The sequence below is a fragment of the Aphelocoma coerulescens genome, chromosome 2 (assembly GCF_041296385.1).
Source record: "Aphelocoma coerulescens isolate FSJ_1873_10779 chromosome 2, UR_Acoe_1.0, whole genome shotgun sequence".
Classification (NCBI taxonomy): Eukaryota; Metazoa; Chordata; class Aves; order Passeriformes; family Corvidae; genus Aphelocoma; species Aphelocoma coerulescens.
Genome location: NC_091015.1, coordinates 154,763,528 through 154,784,289, shown reverse-complemented (window position 1 = coordinate 154,784,289; position 20,762 = coordinate 154,763,528). Strand labels below are relative to the sequence as shown.

General features: G+C 38.6%; 1 protein-coding gene across 6 annotated transcripts in view; it reads left to right on the top strand.

The window, feature by feature from the left end:
• Positions 1–20,762, top strand: part of ENPP2 (ectonucleotide pyrophosphatase/phosphodiesterase 2) — a 72,509-nt gene that overhangs the window by 38,920 nt on the left and 12,827 nt on the right. For 4 of the 6 annotated variants that reach the window (XM_069005385.1, XM_069005382.1, XM_069005383.1 and 1 more), the window contains exons 10-19: positions 1,928–1,993; positions 2,791–2,863; positions 10,969–11,080; positions 12,403–12,528; positions 15,999–16,030; positions 16,840–16,967; positions 18,968–19,055; positions 19,189–19,276; positions 20,206–20,378; positions 20,659–20,710. In XM_069005385.1, the coding sequence (XP_068861486.1) occupies positions 1,928–1,993; positions 2,791–2,863; positions 10,969–11,080; positions 12,403–12,528; positions 15,999–16,030; positions 16,840–16,967; positions 18,968–19,055; positions 19,189–19,276; positions 20,206–20,378; positions 20,659–20,710 (938 nt within the window). Of the gene's footprint in view, positions 1–1,927; positions 1,994–2,790; positions 2,864–7,646; positions 7,800–10,968; positions 11,081–12,402; positions 12,529–15,998; positions 16,031–16,839; positions 16,968–18,967; positions 19,056–19,188; positions 19,277–20,205; positions 20,379–20,658; positions 20,711–20,762 lie in introns of all 6 variants that reach the window. The other 2 variants (XM_069005386.1, XM_069005381.1) reach the window with 2 other exon arrangements.

Genomic DNA, 20,762 nt, shown 5'->3' with positions numbered 1-20,762 from the left:
TCACAGTGTAGTTTTTTGCTTCCTTAGTGTCCCTAGCAATGTTTCTTAGTCCTCCGAGTGTGGAAGACTCTTATTGTCCTCTTACGTTAACTGACATCACCAGTCTAATTGACTTAAAGGCTTAATTCATTCATTTTACAATACAGTCTGTCCTTTGGGCAAGATAACCAATTTCCCTCTCCTAAAAGACAGCCTTGGGGATCTTTGCTGTTTGTTCTTTTGTTTAATGATTCCAAATTATTTTCTCTTGTCCCAACTAAAATGTATCTTTACAACCAATAATAAATGAATTTTGATAATTTTGAGTTTGTGGCAGGATTGCAGGAGCAATGAAAATGTTTAAACTGCAAGATTGAAGTAATAAGGGGACTTGACTTCTATTTTTTGTGATTCCTTTAGAAATAATATTTTTTACTGTTCTAAATATCTTAAAGCACGTGGAGGGAATAATAAAACACACCACAAGCTGATGATAGGTTTAGGCTTGCAGGATGAAGATCTGACAGAGCTCCACTCTGGTGCTCTACAAACCAAAGAAATGAATGTGATTCCTAAGCTCTACAACTGCATAGTCACCATAAACACCCTGGCCAATGCATGCTTGGGGATACAGAATGTAAAAAAGGTAGCCAAGGATAGGTTGTATGAATAGCACTAGTAAGGGAGTGAGACAGCTACTTTATGTGTAATTGAAATATATATGACTTAAAACTGCGTTATTTCATTTGGGACACAGAATGTTTTTGGGAGAGTTTTCAGGCAGACTCTTCCAGGAAAACAGAATTTTCAAAAGATTTTGGTCAGAAATTAGTTAATTGAAATAATGGGGTTTCTTTTCATATTGCACAATTAATAAAAATATTAAAATGGGACAATACCCAAGATTATTATTCCAGTTTAAAATTTTGCCTTATTTGCAAATTTTAGCAAAAATTCTCATTTTTATGGGTTTTTTTACAACCAAAAGTTCTTCATGTAGTTGGAGACTGAGGACCACTGTTTGTCTATAAGGCATTAAAAGTGAAGGTATTTCCAAATGGCTGCTGCCATCTCTATTTCTCTGCCAGAGGCTTCCAGAGAGAGCTGAATTCAGTTCATTATGGTGACTGACGGTGGTGTCTGATTCCTGCCTTGGGATTCTGCTATTGATCTAATGGAATCTGGACTGACTGTGCTATTGTATTAAAATGACTGTGTGGTCACTGACCTGCAGAGCCTTCCTAAGATGAGATATTTGGAACTTTACCAGCTGTTTCTAAGGTTAGTCATTCTCATAGCATGAACTTGGCCTCAGCAGCCAAGCGAGAATGGCAATCCCTGTACAAACAGTAAAGTAAGGATGGGTCTGCTCTGCAGAGTGAGAAGCTGTCAGGGTTGTTCACGTCCCTGTGCTGCTGGCCTGCTGTTTCAGATGGCTCTGTTCTGGTTCACACCAGCCTAGACCTCAGTTTGGCTACGCTTAAGGCAGTGCAAGCTTTTCCAGTGTGTGCAAGACTACCAGAGCAGGGTGGTTATTTAAACCTCTACTGATATGAGCAATGTAGTGGATTTTACTTGTACCAGCTATCCAGTGGCAGCATTATTGTGCATACAAAGAAGTTCACCTGGGTTCAAGCCACCAGAATGGATCTTTTATTCACTCCTATTTAGAAGAGTTAGATTTACTCTTTAGATTTTGAGTTCTGACTACACTTGCAAACTTTTAATCATCTTTCTTTTGGAGTATGTAGACATTCAGGAGGTCTGATGTGATTCTGTTTGCAAATTAACAATCAGTATTAAGCAACAAGGAAGATACAGCATGCTAAAAGAAAATTATGCTATTATGATGCATTATATTCATATTAGAATCAGTTCAAAGCAAGGTTTTGTTGATACTTTTTGTATCCTGTGATAAAAAGGTGTATTTTTGTATTTTGTGGTCCAGTGTCATCCCTCATGAACGCAGAATATTAACAATACTTCAGTGGTTAACCCTTCCGGACAATGAAAGGTAATTCACTTATTGTCATCTGCTGTTGCATAACTGCTAGTTTGTCTTCTCTTTATAAGCAGCTACAAAAGCAAGCGAAAATTTGATGCTAAAATTTATTTTTTTCTGTTACAAGCCATTACTGATTTAAGGATTTGTTTGGATTTTGTGTTTAATGTGAGTTATTTGGGATTTGCGGTTTTTTTGTTTAGTTGGTTTGGGTTTTTCGTTTTGTTTTCTTTTTGTTCTCATATCAGCTTTTAACCATCAGCAGTTGGATTCTTCCAAATAAATGTATGGTATGAATTTATTTCTTATCAAAAAGCATGTAGTTACTTGGATTAACTGGGATTGTTCTTATCCTGCTGAGCCTTATATGGTTTAACAACCTTACAGACAATGGCAGTTGTAGAACTGGACACTGAGCTCTAGGAAAATGTTAAGATTTTAATTATGAGTGGGTTTTGGTCCACAAGTTCCCACATGCTGCTGGCTGCAAGGCTCAGGCGAGCTGCTGTTATGATTTCTCCTACAAGATTTAGAAGGAGCATGTGTCGTCCTCAGATGGTACCCCATGTGCTACGTATATATATATATATATATATATATATATATATAGCTGCAAAACAACTAATTATACCATGGAAACAAAAGGCTGCTAAATAATTCTAGGATTCAGTGACTGAGAAACAGTCCTTTTTCCATAGAGCTAAATTGCATTGGAAAGCTGATTTGATTTGACTTGACCCCACAGGCCCGTGTTTTTTGTGGTGTTGTTGAAGGAAAGATAACCTGAACAAGACCTTTCTTTCTTTCAGGCCTTATGTTTATGCCTTCTACTCTGAGCAACCCGATGCTGCTGGCCACAGATATGGTCCTTTCAACTCAGAGGTTAGTACAGATTTTTTTTTCTACAGAAAAAGCAGATGTCTCTAATACTTTTTTTTTCACCAAAAAATTGATGCTGCTCAGAAGTAACATTTTTAGCAACTTTGTTTTCACCTGTTTCTGAAGTATGCTTCTCCTCTGCCAGAGAAAACAAAATTACCTTCTAAAGGATTTATCACGTAAAACTCAATTCTGGGAGAAGGAACTGCCCTTGCCTTTCAGGAGGCTATTTTTCTGTGTGATATGATAATGCAAATGGAAAGATTTATTTGGCAAAGACAATAGTATATTTGTGTGCAACAGCATAATTTAACTTTCCTCTAACAATTTTTCCTTCTTAAAAGTAATTAAAATATAATACAGAAAATATTGAGATAAAATGCAGAGAAGAAAAAAGCTTTCTTTAAAGCTGACAGCTGGTGGTAGCAAAGTAATAATTGCAGTCTGTCAGGAAATGTAAAAGGCTGCTAGTTCCAGTTTCATATAGGCCCTACAGGGGTTCAGAAAGCTTTTCCAATACTGTTCCCTCAAGACCATACTGTTGAGTTTAAAAAAGTTTTAAAGCACCATAAGGCATTTTAATGAAAAATTATGTGCAACATGCTGCAGTAGTTTAACCCCTTGTTTGACTTTGTGTAGCTGGCTGGGACTGATGGGTATTGTTTCTCCTGTCAGCACTGTCCAGGTGACAAGAACTTAATGCGCTTGTCTGGGATTTGTGGAGGGGGAGAAGTAAATTCTGTACCCAAATATCCTGCTTCTAGTGGCTGGGATCTGGCATTTCCAATGATCTCTGACATCTTGCAAAGGTTCCCTAGTTTCAGTGCAAATGAATGCATGAAGATTCCCATCACAAGACTTTAGGAGTTTTTATGTAAGATTTTCAAAGGGTAACGAAATGTTTGCAGTCTTCAAAAAGTGAGGAGTGTATCAGATGCCTACCCTCTGGAAGGCAATGCAAATCTCCTTGAGCAGCCAGGTACCAGCAGTAGTTTTTTATTTGTTTGGTTTACATCTGGTGGTTGTTCTTGACTGGAGAAGAGAGCAAAGAGAAGAAGCATTAATATTTTTTTAGTATGGTTGAGTTATTTGGGCTATTTAAATAGTTTGCAGTAGTTATGAAGTTGCTGTAGGTAGCAGCCCTGTTGGAGCAGTTTGAGCCACGGTCCTAGAGCAGTGAGTGTGAGGAATTATTCCAAATCAGCTCTGAAGCACCATGTTGGATGGAGAGAATCAGTCCTTTTTCTGGATAAACAGGGGTTAAGATCTGCCAACACTTGCTAAATTGACAGACATGGATATGTGTCCATGTTGTCATTTGGCTCAGAACAGGAGTTGTGTCGGATTCAGTCAGGCAAGGTATTGGTAATGAGAGCTCTCTGATTTAATGTTAAATTTCTCAATTTATCGTTAAAATTATAATCATTATAATTTTCTCAATTTATAATGCTTTATAGTTCCTCTTAGTGAAATGTTACAATTACTATGTGTGCCTTATGACTGAAAACTCTAATTTTATTTATCTAGATACAACCACTTGCTTCTGAACAGAGTTGTGGAGCTTTTTCCATGGACTTAAAAGGGGAATATTAAGATGATGACATTGAAAATGTTCTTTAAATTGTGGTGTTTAACAAATCTGTTTTGCATGCAATGTGGCAGTCTAATTTCAGGTTATTTAAAAGAGTCTAAAAAGTAAAGTGTAGCAAAGTGTTCATTATAAAAGCAAAGATCCCCCAAGGGCTCTTCCTGTGTGGGGGTTCTTCTGGATGGTTATCTGAAGGTTGATCTCTAATTGCAAGGGCACAGCTTTGGCTCTTAATAAGTGTGAATTAATAGCTTATGATAGTTTTGCAGATAGTTTTGTTAAACACAAGAAGACCATGAAAACTGATTTTTAGCAAATTGAGAACAGATGAGTTAGCAGAAGAGCATGTACAGCTTCGCAGTTCAAACAGTGGACCAAAGTTTGTCAATGGAAATTTAAGTAAATGAATACAGCTGTGTAAGTACACAGATGCTGAGGCATGCTAGGGGCCTGGTTTTGGGATAGAAAAGCTAGGCAGTATTTTATATTGTTTCTCTTGACACTGCTTTCAGCATAATTTTTAGGAGCTGTGAAATTTACATCATGTGGAAGAAAGTCCTCAGAAGGATCCCATTTAGCTAATTCCTTGATACCAAGAGCATGACTTCCCTGTGAAATCATTTTTTTCTTGTATACCGCTGGTAGCAGTATATTTGGAGTATTACTGACCATTTTCTTCATGCAAAGGCAGATCAACCAAACAATAATGTTTGAAAACAAGCTTCCAACAACTCTGTGTTATATTAACAATGGGCTTCTTATGTCTTCTTTTGAAGAGTGATTATTTCATGCTGATTTTTCTTGCTGCAGTAGTAGTTTGAGGAATAGTTTTATACCTTGAAAACCTCCAAATCTTAAAAATCTTTATTAGAATAAAGTGAATTTTTATTTGAGCTTATTATACCAAATAATGTTCTAAATTTATTTTAAATGTATAATCTTAGAGGTCTAATGGCATCCAGATGGCACTTAGATCTTCCCAGGACATGCACACCATCCTACGTGCAAAGTGTCTTAAAGCTAGAAGCAAAGGGACTTAGATACACTTATAATTTATTGGTGAATTGCCAGTGTTTTTTATATAAATGGAATTGATATTATAGCTAGTCTCCACAAGTGTAACTTTGCATATCCACTAGCATGAATTTTAGTGTAAATGAGTTGGTTGTCTAGGTTTTGGGGTTTTGTGGGGGTTTTTTGACTTGGTTTGTTTGGGGTTTTTTTTTGGTTTGTTTTTTTTTTTTTTTTTTGCTTTGGGGTGGGGGTATTTTGTATTTTTTTTTTCTTTGAAAACATTTTAGAAAGTATTTCAATGGGTTCTATTATGTTTCAGGAGCAGTTATGGGAGTTATAAAATATATGCTTGCTTTTGATTTACTTCTGCCTTTTTTTTTTTTTTTTTTTTCTTTCCGTCTGTGCTTCTGCAGTTGAACTCTGGTAGGTTGGTCCGTCCGGGTCAAGAAGCAAAGCTTTGGCTGGCTAGTTACCCTTGTGATGTTACAGTTTCCTTCTGTAGGTGGGGAGGGATTAGTTTCCCTCCTCCATAACTCTGTTCTGACTCTTCTCAAGCAAGACTAAGAATTGGCTGGTTAATAAGAACTTGGCTTTTTTTTTTTCCTCCAAGCTAACTTTTTTTTTCTTTTACATAAAATATTCTAGAAATATACTACCATAAGAGCTCTAAAATATGTGGGAATCTGGCAGTGCTAAGCCGTTTCTGCTGCTCCTCTAACATGCTGTCTTGAGGCAGTCACTTCAGTGTTCAGACCTGGGTCTCCCGCGCTCGCGTATTTCTGGCATTGTGGAGCTCTGGCTGAGCCGACTCAGAGACAGTAAAATGAGAATCCTTCCTTTCCCTGCTGCTCCTCTCATCAGGACTGCACAAAGCTTGAAGCGTTTTAAAAACAGAGAACTCTGGTGCTGCTTTATTAAAATGCCTTTCTGGAGAAAGACGAATGGGACTGGACTAGAATCTCCTTTCCAGCTGCTTGTGTTGGAAGCAATGAAACAGCATGGCAGATGGTAACATCCCCTTCTTCTCCTTCCCTGTTTATGGAGCTCTGTAACTCAACAACTCGGAGAAGCTGCCTAAGTATGTAGAACTTAAATAGCATCATAAATCTCTAACTCTTCCCCAGCACTAAGCGTGCTCCATTGCACACAGCATATTGTAGTTTATCTCCTGGTAGGTGTCACCTGTCAGCTCCTCACACGCCATCTTGAGCAGTGCCAAGAGCCTGCAACTTGTGTTAAAGTCAGTGACAGTGGGGCAGTTTAAAATTACAAGCAAGGTGATTAATGGGATAGCAGTTTATTGTAGCTAGATCTCTTTTTTTTTCCTTCTATATTTTTTTTTCTTTCCATAAGCCTATCTAAGGTAATTTAGGGACAATGACATTACCCAGTGAGATGCAATATTGAAAGTGCTAGGAAGTTAAATTCTAAAAATGCCCATAAAGCTGTTAATAAGGCAGGTAGCAGCAGAGATTTCTCATGCATTGCCACTAATTTGCCCTACCCAGCTGATTTGAAGGACGTGAGCTCCATGTTAACTGAGTCTCACCTTCATAGCTCTGATCTGCCGACCCCAAATAGTGGCAAATGGGGTTCTGGTGATTTCAGGGAGGTGCAGGGTCTGGCACACAATAGTGGTACCTACTGGTGCTATGGATGAGGGTACTTGGTGTCACTAAATCAGCCAAAAATTTGGTGTGGGAAACCTTGCAGAAATAATTTAGACTGGACAGGCTCTAATACTCATATCTGAACCATCCTTCAAGTGAAATGGTGCATTTCCACCAGTATTCTACCCTGGACACTCATTAAGTTGTGTGCAATGAATTTTGCTGTAATTGAAATTAACTTAAATCTTGATAATATTAATGGATTAATATTTGATAACTAATACCCCCTATATAACTATGTATTTTCAAACACAGAAGCCCCACCTATCTTTCAAAACACCAAATTAATTTGCTTTTATGCTGTCTGCTCTTGTAACTGCTGTTCTGCTTTCAGTACAATTTGGTGAATTCCTCCTTAAAAAGGGGTAGATCCTAAATTGTCCAAAATCCTAAATATTTCATAAGGCCATAGCATTCATGCTTCAGGATTATCTGGCACAGGTAGCTTTACTATCTGATGTGAGCTGAGACAGGCTTTTTTTCTGAGTCCAGACATCTCTCCCTGCCAGTACAGGAGAGTAGTTATGGCTCCCCTCTTACTCCGCCTAAGAGACCTAAGAGAAAGCTTCCTCCTAAGAGGAGACAGGAAAGACCAGTTGCAGCTCCAAAGAAAAGAAGAAAAGTACATAAAGTGGATCAATATTCTACGGAAACTCGTCGGAAGAAAGTAAGTTCCAAAAATTTATGATGGAAGTGCCACTTTTTAGGCAATACACTGTCTTTATTTTTTTTCAACTAGGGGAGTTCACTCCATGCTTCAGGTTGGTATTCTGCAGCCAAAACTTTTATAAATGTACTGAAGGACCCAAAGGAGAGCAGCCAAACCCAGACTTAAGCCCTCTGGGAGCTGTGTTTTTCTTGTTTCAGACTGTTTGCATTAGGAAAAGTTATCTTTATAATCTCTTTATATTTTTAAATCCAGCCATCAGCTGGAGGCAATGTCAGAAAAATCTCTGGGAAGACATTACCACTGCTGCTAACCCTTCTGAACTATTACAAGTTCTGCAATATGTTGTAGCCTCTGTAACTTCTGGCTCATGGGAGCATGGTGATTATTTGAGATTTTGTATCTAGTCATCATGGTTGTGGAAAAGTCCTGAAAATATGACTCATAAAATCTAAAAGGGAAAGAACATTTGTTTTAAAAATACACATTTTAAAGTCATTTTGTAACTAGAGGGTAGGGAATTCTTATTACAGGACTTCTGAATCCTGTATTTGCAAAAGGTGGTGCATAAGTCTGTTTTCACAAGGAAAACATCAAATAGAAATTGCTTTATTAGGAAAAAGTGCAAGTGGATGAAAAGAGTATTCCTTAGTATACTGTCATTTTCCACCTGGCACTAACAGTCTATGTATTTCTCCTCTAAGCTTGAAACAAAAGCCTTTACACTCCACAGTATCCTACAAGAGGCTATAAACATTCTTCTCAGTAGATTTTTTTTTTGTTGTGGGGATGTTTTTTGACTTGTTGCACAATTCAACTTTAAAGTTATTTTGAGACACATTATTTAAGTGTAAAAAACATGGCAAACAAGGACATGCAAAAAAAAATCACGTATAAAACCCTAGGAATTTTCCAGAGAACTTTTAACACAGATTTACCTGAGAGGAAAACTAACAACTACTATGGATGATATTGCTATCATTCACTAATTTGCCATTCCAGGCTATGCCCTTCTGACATGAAATAGAGTAGAAATAACGTTCCTAGTGATGTGAACATAGGTCGCTCCTTTTTTTTTTTGCCTTTTTTTTCTCTGAGTGAAAAGGACATCCAAACTTATCCCTAATTAACTCTTTCTGATAAGTCAACTGTGAAAATTTGTCACCATTATTTCAGAACAAGCACCCTAGTATTATACAACAGTTGCCATCATATCTGCAAGTTAATCTTTTCATGCTGTTTGAGTGCAATGGAATGCAGTACAGGATGGATCCTACCAAATACTAAAAAACCAAAAAAATTAAGAAGTAAGATTCTTTCTTTTTTCCTTCTAATCAGACTTCTTCTATGGGAAAACTTGTGAGAGAATCTAGCTGTTTTTTGTATGTTTCAAATCCTGCCCCCAGCACTTTCACAATGCTCCAAAACTCTTTATTGTAGCACCATCCCAGAGATCCATGTATCTTGAAAGATAAAATGTTTCTGTACAGTCTTCCAAAGTCTTGATATTAGGTGAAGAAAGGTATATACAAGAGTTTTATTTGTTTGCTAATAAATCTTTGAAAGTCACATCTGGGAAGGAGCTGTAAGAGGAGGTCAAATTGCTGAAGAGGGCAGATAAACAAAATTACCATCACTTGAAATCCTTGAATTATTGTTGCCCTATCTTTTTATCATCATTATTATTTTTTAAAAGAAGACTCAAGCTTGCTGACAAAAGTAAACATTAATGGAAAATCTGTCTGGATTTCCAGCCTCCTTGAATAAGCTTTGGATTCTGAGTAGAAGTTGTATTTCCTTATATGATCAACATAATATAAATAGACTTTCATAAAAATGGAATTCCCATCTGTAGAAGAAATTCTTTGCATTGGAGAGTGAAAGAATGCTGAAACAGACAATTTTCTTTTTTTCCAAACTTGAATGTTTCAAAGTTTTAACTTAAGTGACTACTTAGCCTTTCCTGAATTATAATATTTCAAAATTTCACCCTTTGTCTGAACCACTTCCATATGTTGCAGAAACTGTTCCTCCTGTTCCCCACCGTGATTCCTTCTCCTGTAAGTCCCTTCTCTGTGCATTTATAGTGACACATGGGAGTTGACATTTCGTGTCCCATAACCTAGCAGACTCATTTAACATCTATCCCTTAATGACTCAGGCAGCAGGAGAATTTCTGAACCATCTCTTTCTGGGTCACACCAACACTGTGTTTACTTTAGAAAATTCTGCCAAAATTTAGGTTTTTTCTCATCCAGAATTTGTTATCATTCTGTTTGTTATTGGGAGGATTTTTTACTGTGGATACTTGAACCAGCCAAATCAGACAAGTGAGGAAGAAGTTGCCATATAGTGACAACAAATATTTTCTTCTTAAAATCAAAACAAAATCTGAGTCCTCTGTCTAAAACCTTGCTTTTCCCTTCTCTGTGCCATCTGGTAAAAAATCTTTCGTTTTCTTAAGGCTGAAAACACAGTCCTGTGTCTTGCTTTATTCTGTTTTTTTGTTTTGTTTGGTTTTTTTCCTTAATGAAAAAGAAACTTAAAGGAAGAAATCACAGTATGGTATCTGTATCCTCTGGGGCCTGCTGAAAATTCTGCCAGAACTGTCATTTGAACTGTTGGAAACTCTTGGCTTGGAAGCTGAAGAACACTCCCTCTGAGCCCCATGTGCTACTCAAGTGACGTGCATGTTGTCATCCTAGTATCAGATGTCCTTTGAAGTGAATTTCATTAAGTGACTTGGGATTCACATGCCAATAAATAAAGCTTCATTTCATGTTCATTTTTTGACTAAATCATTCACATAAAATAGCCTGTTAAAAGTACTGCTCTCTAAGAAAGAAACTGAACCCCAAAGTCACATGTTTTTCTGCTATCTATACATTGTTTTACCAACTGTACACATGTTTATGGGAGGCCTAGGATCATAAAGATCTTTTGCTGTCTCGTGTCAGCATCTCAGCAGGGCTTTCTCATGTTGAAGTCATGGTGTGGATATACAAAAAGAAATGGTACAATAATTGTAGGAGTAACAGCTCAGCCAAGGCTTTGCCTCTTGACCTGGATGGTTTTCCCATCAGAGTTTTGCCAAAGGACCCCCATTTGTAGAAGTAGGAACATTGCAATGACAGAATTAACTTTTTTTCCCTTCTAAATATTTATACAGATGATGGTGAATCCCCTGAGAGAGATTGACAAGACAGTAGGACAACTAATGGATGGACTGAAACAGTTGAAACTACATCGATGTGTCAATGTTATATTTGTTGGTGATCATGGTAAATTATAAGCCATAATATTTATCAAAAGAGAAATGCTTAAACAATGTAGCTGTACATCTAGTAGGTGACCTAAATCAAAGTTCCATTTAAGATATTTTTGTGCTGATCATTTTTCTGGTAGTTTAGGTCTCCCAAAAGAGCCAGCTGGTGTGGACTGGCCACTCAGCTCACCTGTAATTGCCATGGAGGGACACTTCTCTTTTGTAACAGTGATCTAGGTACTTACTTCTTCACTCAGAGCTTTTCAAATCTTGGCATTTCTGATATCACATCCAAGTGTAGCTCTTCTTGCATGTATGAGGGCTACAATTTGCCTAGAGTAATCTTCTTGTCAGTTTTTATGGAATGAAAAAATTAATAGCCCTGTTCTCCTGTACATGAGGAGAAAAGTAAGGTTTCAGATTGAGGCATTTCCATGGCAATCAGTGGGTCAGGTTATCCTACTAGAGAAAAGACTGGAATATCTGTAAGACTGTACCCAGCTTAAATGGAAGAGTCATCAAAATAATGGAGGAAGGAGGTAAGAAGATATTTCGTGGTCATATGTAGTCATCTAAAAATAAGAGATATTATTTAGTAGGTCTTAATCCTTCAAACATTAGAATAAACTCTGCAATAGAATAAATAATAAATATTACCAAAGATAAAAAGAAAAAGAAATTTTTATTAAAGAAAAACCTGAGTTTGCATAACTTTTTTAGCGATGCCACCAAAGGTCCTTTTCTTTTTAGATCTTTGTTCCTGACAGTCTCACATGAACTGCTACATCAGCAATAAAATGGTATATGCCTCCTTTCTGGCTGTGGGTAGAGAAGGGTAAGGGTCAGGAAGGATTTCCAGGGGTGGCAGTTTTGTGCTGAGAACCTCCTGTGGCTGGCAGTACATTCCTCCCCACCACAAATGTCTGCAAGAGAAAATTGTTTATCTGCGGCTGCCTTAGAACAGACCACCAACAGACAATACCTTTTGTGTGCTATTCCTCTTCAAATCATTTGTTTAAAAAGAAATAATCCCCAAAGTAATATATTAAACTAGAAACAGACTTTGATTTTTCCATGAGCTTAATTTGGAGTTGAGTCAGTGCACACATGGTACATGTGGTGACCGTTCCTACGACGCTCAGAGTGGTATTTCTCTTGTATAGGCACTCCTAGTTTGAGTCCTACCAGTGTTTTATGTTGGAATTAGATGGCTGTAAAGAACAAGATTAGTCATCCAAAAGGAAATAATACATAGGGTGTTTGGGATCTCCTTTTTTTGCTGTTGTGGAAAATGTGGTCATTTTCAGGGTGGTTTAATTTTGCATTCTCCTTCTTCAGGGATGGAAGACACGACTTGTGAAAGAACTGAATTTTTAAGCAACTATCTGACCAATGTGGATGATATAATTTTGCTGCCTGGATCTTTGGGACGAATTCGCCCTAGGTCTAGCAATAACCTGAAGTGTAAGTTAATTTAATTGTCCCTCTTATATCCTGAGAACTAGACTGTATTCCTTCCTTGAAATGATGCTGTCCAAAGGGTGTAAATTTGCAGGGTGTTGGCAGGAATTTCAGAGGGAATCCCACTGAAGACCAGTTGCTTGCTCCCTTTCCAGTCTGTATTTCACAGACCCCACAGTGGTGGGACTTTCAAGGGGAGGGCTTAAATGTTCTGTGTTAAACGTCACGCTTTGATATCAAGGAGGAATGGGAACTCCACGCCAGTTTCACATGCCAGCTCACGTGTCATTGTGAGTTTATTCATGCACTTTCCTCCTCTGTCAACAAAAACTGTTTGGGGAATCTCAGCACTGCACAGCTTGGATATAAAAAAAAGCATCTGGTATATTTTATGAGCTAATAGGAAAAAAAGTGACTTGCTGATTTTGAATTCAGTAGTTTTATCATACTTTTGGCATAGATGAGTAGTGTGGGTTGCTAAACAGCAACAGACTGGAGATGTTAAGGATTTAAGGAAGATTTAGCACATGCATTCAGGGCCAATGTTGTCAGTAAAACTTGTTGCTATTTTGAACCATGCTTTTAGGAGTTTACCCTGACTTAGTGTTTGAGATTAACTGATCTTTGACAATAGCTCTCAGGGCTCGGGCAGGAGTCCTCTGGTGAAACTAACTCTGTGATTTCAAGCATTACAGACCAGCTGCCCTCCTTTTGCCTCCAGGGCAGCATTACCAGGACAGGGCCTGCACCAGCACCCTGGCTGCTCTGGTTCAGCACACAAGGGCAAACCTGGCTTTGCTAGCACTTTTAAGTTACCATGCAAACTGTGTAAGGCATAAATAAACCATAAGTACCTGTGTTTTTTCACCATATGCTTCCAAGAATGACGACTTTTGATAGAGGGGAAGATCAGATAGCCAAGTTTCCTCACAACACTTCAGATATGTTGTGATTGAGGACAAATTTCATAGAAAGATCAATCTTTGAAGATTAAATACTTCCAGAATAGTAGCAGAAATCATAAGAATGTGGTAAAACTTTCTTAATACCGATTTGTGTGTGCATCTATTTTACTGTAAACTTTTTTTACCTGGGTATTTCTGCTTGAGGAATATATGATGAGTGTGTGAAGATGTGTTGAAAGTAGTGCACATGTTGTTCAAGCTTTGTAGACTAGCATGAGACTGAATTCCTAGACTCCACAGTCTACTGAGAACAAATTTCAGTTCTGAGAAGTCCTTTTTTTTTAAAGATCTTTCAATCCTTGACTTCCCAAATGGCTAAGAAAAATAAGTTTTCTTTGGAGGATGAACAGCAATATCTTTCAAAAAGATCAGCTTGTCTGTCTGACCTCTGAGTCATACCACTCGTTTTCCCACAATAACGTTTTCCTCTTTTGGCTTCTGTCTGCAGCTTCCTAGTTCGAATATTTGCGATTGCTTATAAATCAACAGTTTGAACATAGAACAAAGAAGCATATTTCTTACCTTTGGAACTGGGGTTTACCTCCTTAAATGGCAAATTACCAATGTCTTTATTCTTTACTGTTCCATAATACTGTTTCAATACTGCAACACACCTTTGCAATACAAAAGCCTGCAGCTTGTGTTTTGAGAGTCAGTAGAGCCTGTTTCAACCTCAGGAAGATCATGCCTTAAGCAACCAAAACAATAGTATTTGAACACGAGATTTTCACGTCTGAAGATTTTCTTTTAGTCTGTTTTTCTCTCATGACTGAAAAATGCTTCCCCCGCCCCACAGAAGAAAATAGTGTTACTGGGTTTGGTCTTTCTATATCTTGCATGTCCCTTTAATAGCCCAAAGACAAATCCAGGATATTTTACTGTGGCTTTTCACTTACTGAGTAGTAGCCTATGAAATCGGTCAAACATTAAAAGTGACCAGAAAATGCTACATATTTATCTTGCTGCTTCTAACAGAGTGCATTGTTGCATTCAAATGTGCTTTCAAAATTTTTCAAGGAAGGTCATTGTGTTTGGAGATAATGTTTTATTTTAAAGTAAAACAGCCAAAAATCTTGAAAGTCTGTGTTTTCAGAAAACAAAATAAGTATTAAGCTAAGGCCCAGATCATAAAACAGTGAGAACACTACCTAAGCAACTACGTATCACCAAGCCATCACATGGCACATGCAGGACAACCAGGGGATCTGGCCCATCCAGCATGGGTGTAGGAAAAGCAGGTCCTGCTTGTCCAGCTTGATCTCCTATGACAAAGTGACCTGCTTCTGTGGATATTGTCTACCTGGGCTTTTGTAAAGTCTTTTGATATTGTGTCCCACATCATTCTCGTGGAGAAACTGGAAGCCTGTGGCTTGGACAGGGGCACCCTTCACTGGGTAAAAACTGTCTGGATGGCCAGGCCCAGAGTGTTCCCCAGGGCTCAGTATCAGGGCCAGTTCTGTTTAATATCTTCATTGATGATCTGAATGAGAGGATCAAGGGTACCCTGAATCAATTTGCAGATAACACCAAGCTGGGCATGAGTGTTGATCTGCTGGAGGGTATGAGAGCTCTGCAGAAGGATCTGAACAGGCTGGATCAATGGGCCAAGGCCAATGGTATGAGGTTCAACAAGGTCAGATGCTGGGTCCTGCACTTGGGTCACAACAACCCCATGTAGTGCTGCAGGCTGGGGCAGAGTGGCTGGAAAGCTGCCCTTGGAAAAGGATCTGGGGGTGCTGGTCAACAGTGACTGAACATGAGCCAGTGTGTGCCCAGGTGGCCAAGAAGGCCAATGGTGTCCTAGCCTGTATCAGAAACAGTGTGGCCAGCAGGACCAGGGCAGGGATTGTCCCCCTGTACTCAGCACTGCTGAGGCCACACCTCAAATCTTGGGTTCATATTTGGGCCCCTTACTCAAAAAAGGACATTGAGCGTGTGGGGTTTGTCCAGAGAAGGGCAACGGAGCTGGGGAAGGGTCTGCCTGGAGCACAAATCTGATGAGGAGCAGCTGAGGGAGCTGGGGGTGTTTAGCCTGGATGCTCAGGGGAGACCTTATCACTCTCTTCAACTCCCTGAAAGGAGGCTGTAGCCATGTTGAGGTTGGTCTCTTCTCCCAGGTGTAATAAGCAACAGGACAAGAAGAAATGGCCTCAAGTTGCACCAGGGGAGGTTCAAATTGGATATTAGGAAAAAATTCTTTATTAAAAAGGGTGATCAGGCACTGGAAAAGGCTGCCCAGGGAAGTGGTGGAGTCACCATCCCTGGAGGTGTATAAAAGATGGGGCACTTGTGGACATGGTTTAGTGATAGATTTGGCAGTGCTGGATTAAGGGTTGCACCTCATGATCTTAAAGGTCTTTTCCAACCCAAATGATTGGGTTTATTCTATGATATATACAAAGCACTTTTAGTAAAGGTCAGGGAAGTATTAGGAAGCGTGCTTATGTAAAACTTGTGTTTTCTTCTGCAAATTTTTAATCTTTTTTTTTTTTTTCCCTTGCTTAACAGATGATCCTAAAGTGATTGTTGCCAACCTTACAGTAAGTATTTAGGACTGGGAGGTATCTGTCTATAATTCACTGTTCACTTCTTGATTTGTGGCATTATTCAGCTTTCTTTTCTCACTCTTTAGGCAGGAAAATCAATCAACCATTATCATAAATAAAGAATATTAAATGGTGCCCTTCATGCACACAGATTAATGTTTGTCATGTTTTTCAGTTTGCTGCTCTAGTAGCTTTTATAACCTTTTTGGGCAGTGCTGAGACAGAATCTCCTGGACTGTCTTTACTCCCTGAATTGAGTCTATTTATTCATTGCTTCAGAATTGGAAAGTAATCTTTTAGGGTAAACATTTTACTAGCACTTTAAAGATGCTGAAAAAGTGCATTTAATAGCCTTCAACTCTAACCTTGCCTTTAGTGGAAGAAAAGTGTTTAAAATTAAAAAAAAAAACAAAACAACCCCCCCCAAATTTTGTAACCAGATGGCTTTAAATATATCTGCAGATGAGGTGTATTTTTGAGCATTCAGTCATCCTCTGGAACTTAAGCTTTGGTCCAGTTAGAATTCTTCATCTATGAGTTAAGTATATGTGATATTTTGTTTGATATTTTCATAAAGACTGTCATGAGGATGAAACTTTCTAAATATATCTTTGAATGGCTCCCTGGGCCTTGGCTGCATGTAAATAGTGCACAGAAATGACTGGACTACATATTCTAGATGTACACTTTGTTTTCCAGACATCATCAGTGCTGCCCTTAACAGCTTGACTTCTGTAGTCAAAGGTTTTATGTGCATCTTAAGCTAACTGACAGTGTGCTATTTGTAACCATTTATTTTTCAGTGTAGAAAGCCTGACCAGCACTTCAAGCCTTACTTGAAACAGCACCTGCCTAAACGTTTGCACTATGCCAACAACCGAAGAATTGAGGATGTCCATTTACTGGTGGATCGCAAATGGCATGTGGCAAGGTAATCCTTGCTTTTGCTACAATCTCAATTTTCAGTCTCTTCTTCTGAGGAAATGGGACACTTAGGATTGCCCTGTCTGTTTGCATCCTGCTCCTCTACCCTGTGAGCAAGAGGAGTTTTGAAATCTGTATGAGGTTCGATCACATTCCATGCATGAGGATGTGGTTTAGAACACAAAATATTTTAAAGTGTGGGAAAATCAATTGCTGGATAGAAGTTAGAAACCCAAACTGATGTGCTCAAGCAGCTTTGTGGTTTTTGACTGATTAGCTCAAATGTAGAAACTGATAAGCCTTCCTAATGAGGTGCAAGCTTACTCCAACTGAGGAGCAGGGAATATGGGAGGAAGGGGCAGGCTTATGTGGTGAGGGGATGTGAGGGAGCAAGAGTCTGAGTGGATGAAATGGATGAATGGAAAGAAAATGGAGATACTGGCAGAGTGGGTGAATGCCTGAGAACATGTGGAAGGATATGAGGGGTGGCCATCAAAATGCTGTGCTGGCAGTGTATTGTGTTTCAAAACAAATCCACAGAAAGCCAGGATGCTTTAGCTCAGGAAAAACTCTGGTTTGGGTTGCTCTTAACCATATGACTCTGAATTTTTGGATATAGAATAAGGGCAGTATTTATTAGTTAGCTAAAAATTGAATGAGGAAAAACAAGTTGGCACATACCTGTATAGAGTGAACAGGAGAGGAGTAGCCTTTGTTTATGGATGGTGCACAGCTTTCCATTTGAGTATACTTTGACACGTGTTGTGTATTACAGTATGAGAATGGTAGGGTCTTTTTTGCATGAATCTGACTCAGTGCTTTTTGGAAGATGACACAGCTTTTGGCTCATGGTAGTCTGTTAGGAGCTTTAAATTATGGTAGGGTTTTTTACCCATATAGCTGCCAGGCAAACACACAGTGTGTTGTAAGTGGCTTTTGACATCTGTGCTTATCTTTCCATGAATTATGCAAGGCTCACTCTGCTGAAGCACTGAATGAGAAACCCCATTTGCTTTCTTGCATAACTCCACTGGCTGCTGGCAGGCTGCCCTGTGGCTGGGGTTATGTATATTTCAAAGAATCACACTCTGAATTTTAGGCCTATAAAAGCTTTAGTTTTAAGAATTTTACTGGAATTTATGGGATTGCTCAGGTTGATTTACATGTAGTAACTTCTTACTAATTACATCAGTCTTTCTTTGGCTTATTTATGAATTTTCAGAGCTCTCATTCACCACTAATTCATTCATTGGTGTAAGTGTAATTGGTAGTTACAGCCTGATTGCTGTAACTCTAGTATATAAATATAAGGCCAAAATCAAGCTTTGACTGAGCATTATTTTAGTGCACATGAAGAAATTTTGTAGGATAATGTGGTCCTCTGCATGTCTTGCCTGCACATAGCCCTATAAAACTGTATAGAAGTACTCTGAAATAAACTGGTGATTATAATTCCTACGACACAATACTTATTTTTCCACTTATTTTGTAAAAAACCCATCTCAATAACAAGCTGATGATTATCATTCCTATGGTACAGCACTTATCATCCCAGCTATTTCTGTTCATGAAAATCTTTATTTTTTCAGCTTTGTTTCTGCCCCCCATTTTTGTTTGTTGGGCTAAAGGCAAACGGGCGAAAGCACTTTATATCATTGTATGACATTTGTGGCGCTGTAACATCACAAAGTTGCTTTCTGAGCAGCCTCTGTTGGCCTTTTGAGGATTGGAAGAGCATGGTCCAACACCTCCAGCCTGCAGGAGATTTTGTGATATGAGAAAGTCTGAGAAAATAATAGATACTAAGGTTTTTATCAATAAGAGTTGTTTCTTAGAGTGGGAGTAGAGGGAGAAACCCTGGGGATGCTGTGTAAGCCTGCAGTCCTACTACTGCTATTCAAGAAAGATAAACAATGCATTGTCCTGTAACCTTATCCTTCCTGCCCCCAAAGGATATTGTCAGGTCAGACACCTTTGAGGAAATTTTCTAATACTTTTTCAATTTAGGAAAGCTGTGGATGTTTACAAGAAACCAACAGGAAAATGTTTCTTTCATGGAGACCATGGCTATGACAACAAGATAAACAGCATGCAGGTACGAGCAATGTGTGGGAGGGTCATTGAAGGCAGAAGAAATTGAAAGTCTCTGAAATGTAAATATTCAGTGAAAACCCCCCACATTTTAAAGTTCTGCTTTCATGTTCTTCTTTCTATTTTTTTTTTTTAAGACTGTATTTATAGGTTATGGCCCTACCTTCAAGTACAAGACCAAAGTGCCTCCTTTTGAAAACATTGAACTGTACAACGTCATGTGTGGTAAGCTACCTGCTTGAGAAGTTGCAAAAGCAGCAACTTATTTTACCAGGGCTTCATTTAAGTACCCATGAGCTCATGCCCTGATTTCCTCCCAGTGTTTTTTTCCTAGTCACCCTTTCCCAAGCACTTGCCAGGAGGGCTGAAGGCACATCTCAGGGGTCTCAGTTTGCTCTGGAGCTGGCCAGTAAAGGGCGTTACTATAGTTAGGATGTGTGCAGCTTGACAGAGATCAAATAGACACCCCTACAGTGTGTGGTGTCCACATCTCAGCAGTCTAGGAAAGAGGTTTCTGTTCAGAGACTTGCTTCTGCACCTGCACATCTCATGCAGCAGCTCAGGCTGATCACTTATTTTTCTATGGCATTTCCTGGTATGATTATGTTTCCTGAATTTGTACTGAAGCCATGAAGAAGAATCTCATGATGTATACAGATATTCATTAAGATCTTTTCTTTAGTACTGATTTTCTAGAAAAATGAAACTTTCAAGGTGTAATTCACAATAAAACTTTAAGGAGTTTCAAAGATGTGATTCATGTTTTTTTCCCAAATATGTATTACCTAAGGGGTAGTTAGCCCTTATTTATAAATCACTGTGTTGCAGATGTTTGGTGTAAGGTCAGCACCTTGAGCATAGGTTTGCACTGGAAGCTGAAGGAGTAGTTATAATAAAACTCTGTACAGTTTGAAACTTTTCCAGTGTCTTGGTGCAAATTAACATTTTGTCCTGAAAGCAAAGATACTCTTCATGTAGCATTTGCAATTTTATGACTTGGACAAAAGATCAGTGTTTTTATTACATTAAAAGCTTTCATTAACATGCTGTAGGTGTAAACAATATTACTAATAAATGTCTTGGCTTGATAGAGTTTCTGCTGAATACGTGTTTGGAGTCTAACCACCATTCATTTTTCCTCGGTGGATTCATAGATCTGCTTGGATTAAAGCCTGCTCCCAATAATGGCACCCATGGAAGTTTAAATCACCTGCTGAGAGCCAATGTTTATAAACCAACTGTGCCAGATGAAGTTGCTAAACCACTGTATCCTGTAGCTCTACCTTCTGCATCAGATTTTGATATAGGATGTACATGTGATGATAAGGTAGGTGTTTAGGATCTGTGGAAGCCTCCACTACTAGCAGTAGTTTTTGGTAAAGTTGTAGCCATTTTACTTGTTTTGAGAGGATTTGATCTGTAAGAATTTCCCCAGGTCCCTCCTGTGAAGTCTTTTGCCCTCTTGGAACAATTATGGCTTTTTGTAAAAGTGAAGAAAATCATCACTGTCTTATAGTACTAGTTTTGTTGTGTTAGATGCCTAGTAAAACGAGATGTCAGAGTGCTCCAGTAGTCCTAATTTTGTTCCTTTTTTTTCTATTCTTGAGAAGAACAAGTTGGATGAACTCAACAAGCGCTTTCATGTCAAGGGAACAGAAGGTAAGAGCCTGCTGCCTCAGCTGATGAAAGCTGATTTCATTTTCTTTTGTAA